The 6,754-nt window shown below is 44.8% G+C and overlaps 1 protein-coding gene across 1 annotated transcript; it reads right to left on the bottom strand.

Annotated features, from left to right (window-relative positions):
* Positions 1–1,862: 1,862 nt before the first annotated feature.
* LOC139219366 (NACHT, LRR and PYD domains-containing protein 4E-like) lies at positions 1,863–5,280 on the bottom strand. Its single transcript, XM_070851184.1, has 2 exons — positions 5,007–5,280; positions 1,863–2,029 (listed from the first exon to the last, which is right to left on the bottom strand). The coding sequence occupies exons 1-2, from the start codon at positions 5,278–5,280 to the stop codon at positions 2,022–2,024; spliced, it is 282 nt and encodes a 93-aa protein (XP_070707285.1). The 3' UTR covers positions 1,863–2,021.
* Between the last annotated feature and the right edge of the window lie 1,474 nt (positions 5,281–6,754).

Below are 6,754 nucleotides of genomic sequence, written 5' to 3'. Positions count from 1 at the left end.
AACTTGTGCCTGGCAGCTTCTGCACCAGATCGTTCCTGTTCATCTCCTCTAAAATCTTCTTGGTCACCTTCAGAGCTCCTTCAGGTGTGAATGTCTGCACCATCAGATCCACTGTGTCCCGCCTCTCTGCTTTCTCCAACTGGCACTTTTTGATGGGCTTGTAGCCGCCCATGACCTCAGGCTTCGTCAGATACCACTGGAAATCCTTGAATTCATCGTCTCTTAAATCCTGCAGAACTCTGTAAAGCACCACTGACCACATCGTGGCTCCCTGCTGAAATCAGAAGGAAAAATGTGACACCAAACTATCAGAGCAGCAACAGAAGCTCTGATCGGCCAACACAAGCTAGTTGCTCAGTTCAAACCATCATTACACATTAAAGTCTCCTACTAATTACAAATAACATCATCTACAAGACTCCAGAAAATACAGTGAACACAATGTACTATCTACTACTGCACCACTGGTGTTATCCTCTTATGGACCGCAAACAAAGTCCTGCTCCTGACTGGATGAGAAATCAACGGTGAGACTCATTTTATAATTACCCCATGAATCATACACATGTCAACAAGACATGCTGGTTGAAACAACTGTCGCTGATTTGCTTAACTGTGTGTGACAGTGATGACGTAGTGATGTAATGTGGGATGTGTCTAGCTCCAGTGTGTGTAGACCAGGCAGCTCAGTGCGTGAATGTGAGTGAGTGCGTGCGCGCAGCGGAGGCGCGTGCCTGTGTGAATGAGTCCGCGGAGCAGACAGAGAGGGTGTACCTGAAACGCAAGAGAGAGACAGGTATGGCGACCGGGGCAGGTAGCGAGTTTAACGTTTATGTTACAGTGCAGATAGCCAATAAAGCCCCAACTCTTCAGCAGCAAAACGGCCTGTTCTTTCTGTGTCACTACTACCGTTAACAAGCGTGAAGTCCACGGGAGTTAACCCCGGAGGAAAAGCTGCCTTCGGCCCTGGAGATGACTGATCTCCCCTGTGTCCCCCAACCACGGTCGGGAGACTAAAGCAGGAAAGGTTAACAGATGTAATGTGCATAAAGTTAAAAGAGTGAAACTGATAAAACAAGTTGTAAAAAAGACAGTTTCATTTGATTCAGTTTTCTATAACAGAATATGCAGAAAGAATAGAATTAGGCTGAAAGGTCTGTTGTTTTATAGTGTATTCAGGTTGTGCATCATGTTTTTGAAAAGTAACTAAGTAAAGTAATTAAAGTACCTAATTACTAGTGGTGGGCAAGTGAAGCCTCATGAAGCGCTGAGGCTTCCTGACAATTGTGCCGAAAAAGCTTCAAAGCTTCAAGACTTCAGTGACGGTGACATCTGGAGGACAACTGTAGTCATAGCAACCTCTGAAGAGCACGACTGAAGCACTGTTTCAATCCCATGACGGCAATAAAAGTTCAGAAAAGTCTGTGTGGTCATTCAAGTGTTTTGTTCATTCAAACCAAATAATGATTATATCATCATTACAATAACATATGCAGATGCTCTCCCTCATACTCTAAAACACATTTCAGATGAACCCAAAGAATAAATGCAAATTATATTAAGGGTTAAATGTTGGTTAAGGGTTTATTAAAACGTTGAGCTTTATTTAGTAACTGTACTAAAAGTCCCTAACAGGATTAGAGATCCTTCCTAATGATCATGGTGTTTGAATTCAGAATTTTTTGTGTGTGAAGTGTTTTTAAGGAAAACCTTTAAAGATAATGGTTTGTCATTTGGGGACTTGTATGGTTCATTTGGAATGATTATTCACAGAAGCACACAAGTTATTTGTCTTCACAGGTTTTTATTGAGAAATATAATTTTTTCTACTGTCGCAGGCTTCAGTCGGCTCCTCTTCTGGCTGACCAGCTCCCCAGCTTTGGAAAATATCCTTTCACAGGGAACAGATGATGCTGGGATGCACAGATACTTGCATGCAAGTTTCCACAGCGTAGGATATAAAGTCTTTCGTGCCACCCAGTACTTCAGGGGATCCTCTGCTCTTGTCAGAATTTGTTCTTTCAAATATCTATGACACAGACAGTAAGACAATGAATGACTGAATAAAACAACTGATGTGTCAACAGTAATCAACATGCATACCTCTGGATCTCCACTGCAGCGCTGGCAGATACACTGCTGGTGTGGTGCTGACACTCTACATAGTTGTCCAGTAAAGCCCACAAGTTGTAATTTTCTTCACCAGCACTGGCAGATGTTGTTGCAGTCTCCAGTGAAACATCTTCTGCCGACCCATCAATACGACTGGCACACTCTCGTGTCAGCCTTTCTACAGCAGCCTGAGCATTGCTTTGATTAGTAAAGCCAGCCTGTTTAAACCGTGGATCCAAGATGGTGGCCACAGACAGGGAGTTCACCTTTTCCAAGCCACTGAATTTTTCATTCAAATTTGTTTTCAAATGGTTGGCAAGCATGGCACCAATACAAGGAGCCATTTGGGCACATTCGGCAGAAATTACATGTCTCAGCATTTTGGCTATAGGAATTGCCTTTGACCCCGACACTCTCCTTTCCTCAGAAAGCTCAACAGTTGCCTGATAGAATGGCCTTAAAACTGTCAGGCACTGGTTGATTGCTGCATAGTCATCAGCAGTGAAAGGCACTATGTCAGTGCTAAGTGATGCCAGGGCTGCCCCTAAAGGTTCTCTCTGCTCATAAAGCCTATGGAGCATGGCATAAGTGCTGTTCCATCTGGTTTCCACCTCTTGAACAAGCTTTTTTTGGGGCATGCCCATATTAGCTTGAATAGAGCACAACTTTTCCTTTGCTTTTGAACTGGACTTGAAGTGTGCCACTATTGTGCGGGCCCTGCTGCGCATGTTTTCCAGCTCAGAAGTCTGACAGAGTGATTTTTTGACAATGAGATTCAGCATGTGGGCAAAGCAATAAACATGTCTAACATTTAACTGCGTAACACTTGCCACAATATTGTGAGCTCCATCAGTAACCATCCCACAGACCTTTTCACTGATTCCCCACTCTGTCATCAAATTTGCAATTGCATCTGAAATATTAGCTGCTGTGTGGGTCAATGGAAAATACTGCACCCCTAAAAGCACAGTAGCCACATCTAGGCTGTCTGACACATAATGGCAAGTGACACCAAGGTATGCATCCATGTTGACTGATGTCCACATGTCAGCAGTCAAACTAACAGCTGAAGTCTGTTTCATTTCTGCCAAGGCCTTCTCTTTGGTTACAGTGTACCTTGCTTCCACCATTGCCTTTACAGTTTTGCGGCTTGGAATGGAGTATGATGGGTCCAGGATTTTAATGACATTTTTGAACCCTTCATCCTCAACGACAGAAAAAGGTCGGACCAGGACCAGGATCCACAGGATCTACAGGAACCTGACCAGACAGGTCAGGGATAAAGTTGTGGAGAAGTTTAAAGCAGGGTTAGGCTATAAAAAGATTTCCCAAGCTTTGAACATCTCACGGAGCACTGTTCAATCCATCATCCGGAAATGGAAATTGTATGGCACATGTAGTGTCTGATATGTGCCTTTAGTGAGTATAAATATGAATGTAGTGTTTGGTATGTGCCTTTAGGGCATATGATGTTGGTAGTGGTCAGTGTTTCTCTGTTTTGGATCTGTGATCGATTATCTGGAGACAGAGAGACTGGGAATTGCCTGACCTGGGCAGTGCAGATCTGACCTTTGCTCCCCCTTACTAGATACTGGGGGATGGTGTCCTTCTAATATATCCTTGTACCCCTAAAACAAAGAATAGATCTGTTATATGGATGAAAACCAGATGTTGGGATGTATGGTCAAAGGGGGTATAAAGAAGTGACCAGAGAGGTGGCTCGAGGAAGACGAGGACAGAGAGACAGCAGATTCGGCTGAGGGTTACACTGTCTGTTCCTAGAATTGGCTGAACGTCTTCCCAGGCCTCCATGGTGCCTGTTAGACAACTGACCTTTTTGCAATAAACCTATTTTATTCACTAAGTCATTGTCAGCGGAAGTTTCCTTTCATCAACTGCACATCATCATCATCAGAGAAGATACGACACACAACTGCAAACCTAGCCAGACACGGCCGTCCACCTAAACTCACAGGCCGAACAAGGAGAGGCTGAAGAGGCAAACAGGTGTGGCTGAAGAGGCAAATCGTTTTAGACCGTGGCGTGGTGTCAAGTTTGTTTGTTTAATTGTGAAATGGTAATTGTTACGTGCCGCAGGGTGCCTCTCTCTCTCTCTCTCTCTCTCTCTCTGTGTCAGCTCTGTCTCCTGCCTTCCTCTGCCTGAGTGCGCACCTGAGGTGTATCACCACTCAGGTAGAGAGGAGGAGGGGGGGGTAAGAGGGAGAGGACACACAGAGACACACAGACGCATAGTGACATGCCTGTGACGTTACCTGATACAGGTAGAGAGAAGGGTCTTTTTCCTCCTCCATTTTGAGTTCTCCTTTCTCCACACCCTTTTAGTTCCAGGCCCGTTTGGAGGCTGGGATTTTGTTTTAGTTTGTTTTGTTAGTTTGGGTTGGAGATCGCCGGTAGTTACGTTATTCGTCTTTTGTTTACTCTAGTTTTTTATGTCTTTATTAGGTTAGGGGGAGGCGTCAGGAGCGACGATCCGCTGCAGGGTTGGCCTGGCCTTTCCCTTCTTTTGTTCCTTTTGGCCGGGGTCTCCAGTCCCTTTTTGTTTACCTTTTTGGTGGTTTGGGGTTTGTGTGTGTGTGAAATAAAGATTGGGTGAAAAGATCACGACCGGTATTGGCATGTTACATGTTATGTCATGTGGACCAGTGTTACGTCAGCAGACAGCATTCACATCACAATTTTTCCAGAAATTGCACTCATGTCTTTTCTACCAGCTGACCAAGTTTGAAGTGGATCAGATCAATGTACACATGCACAAAACGCAGTTCCGGGGCTTGAAATTAGGGGGCGCTAAGGAGTCATTTTGCCACACCCATTTGAGAGACCTTTAAAATACACCGCTTGGTGCTCGGGCCCTAATCAGATGTGTGACTGACCTGCTGGTTCTGAACTGGTGCCTGGCAGCTTCTGCACCAGATCGTTCCTGTTCATCTCCTCTAAAACCTTCTTGGTCACCTTCAGAGCTCCTTCAGGTGTGAATGTCTGCACCATCAGATCCACTGTGTCCCGCCTCTCTGCTTTCTCCAACTGGCACTCTTTGATGGGCTTGTAGCCGCCCATGACCTCAGGCTTCGTCAGATACCACTGGAAATCCTTGAATTCATCGTCTCTTAAATCCTGCAGAACTCTGTAAAGCACCACTGACCCCATCGTGGCTCCCTGCTGAAATCAGAAGGAAAAATGTGACACAAAACTATCAGAGCAGCAACAGAAGCTCTGATCGGCCGACACAAGCTAGTTGCTCAGTTCAAACCATCATTACACATTAAAGTCTCCTACTAATTACAAATAACATCATCTACAAGACTCCAGAAAATACAGTGAACACAATGTACTATCTACTACTGCACCACTGGTGTTAACCTCTTATGGACCGTAAACAAAGTCCTGCTCCCGACGGGATGAGAAATCAACGGTGAGACTCATTTCATAATTTCCCCATGAATCATACACGTGTCAACAAGACATGCTGGTTGAAACAACTGTCGCTGATTTGCTTAACTGTGTGTGACAGATAATCTGATCACAGATAGTTTACCGATCTGAACAGGTAGACCGTGTTTCTTTTCCAGGAAGTTTGCTACAACTCTAATCTCTCTTTACATCTGTGGAAACTAAATCGGAAGCTGTAACAGGAACAGAAGAACTTTACACTTCGATCAACAGAGACGATTTCCAGAAGTCCGAAAACAGGGAGATAAAACGTGTTGCTGATGCCGCACTTCCCTATGTTCTACGTAGGGTATGATCTGATGAATGAGATGAGCCCTGATTGGTCAGATGAGATAACGCGACAGAGAGAGGAGCAAATCAGCGGTGGACACGCTCAGAGCCAGCTCTCGCCATCTTGGTGCCCCCACCGCACTTTGCCTTTCCTTACCTCCTGGGCTTCCGTAGCGCCTCCCTTCTATCCCTCACAATGCCGCTCCTGGAGGGTGGGAGCTTCCTGTCTGGGATGTGGAGCCCAAAGGTTGCTGGACGTTGTGGCTGCTGGAGCTTCGTCTCTCATCTCCACCTTAATGCGGATTGCATATTACATTTGTTATATTTTCAATTCTGACTGAAAATACAAATACAGGGTTCACTAAAAGTTAGGGATATTCGACTTTCAGGTGAAATTTATGGAAAATGTAAAAAGTGAATGCTACAGTGATATTATATCATGAAAGTAGGACATTTAAGTAGAAGCATGCACTGGTAGTTTCTTCATCTTAAACAATTTATTGAAAGAAAATCTAACAACAGTGGAGGGTAAACGAGGGTAAACGTAAAATTGGGACGTGGCCAAAGGACGTCCACTCCTCTCCTTTCTGTGACTCTTCCAGTCTCTGTATCACTGTTCCAACCTCCTGATGACACTCTGTGACCCTCTAAGCTCAGTGAACACCTCCGTCTGAGGACTTCCTGTTTGAAGCCTCCAGTGTTGAGGTGCTGCTGATCAACTGTTAGGTGTCGTCTTGGTCTCATGATGTCAGAATGTGAACAGCAGGATGAGGAGGACTGTTTAAATACCAATTCTAACTGAAGCAGGAAATGTATTGGTGGTGGTTCATCCTGAAAGCCGAATATCCCTAACTTTTTGTGAGTAGTGTAAAATCAGATGTGTGACTGACCTGCTGGTTCT

This window comes from Pempheris klunzingeri, chromosome 20 (assembly GCF_042242105.1).
Source record: "Pempheris klunzingeri isolate RE-2024b chromosome 20, fPemKlu1.hap1, whole genome shotgun sequence".
NCBI lineage: Eukaryota > Metazoa > Chordata > Actinopteri > Acropomatiformes > Pempheridae > Pempheris > Pempheris klunzingeri.
This window is presented reverse-complemented; position numbering and strand designations above follow the sequence as displayed.

Excerpts from the sequence above, each read along its gene's own strand:
- LOC139219366 (XM_070851184.1), bottom strand. The coding sequence starts at position 5,280 with ATGGGGTCAGTGGTGCTTTACAGAGTTCTGCAGGATTTAAGAGACGAT.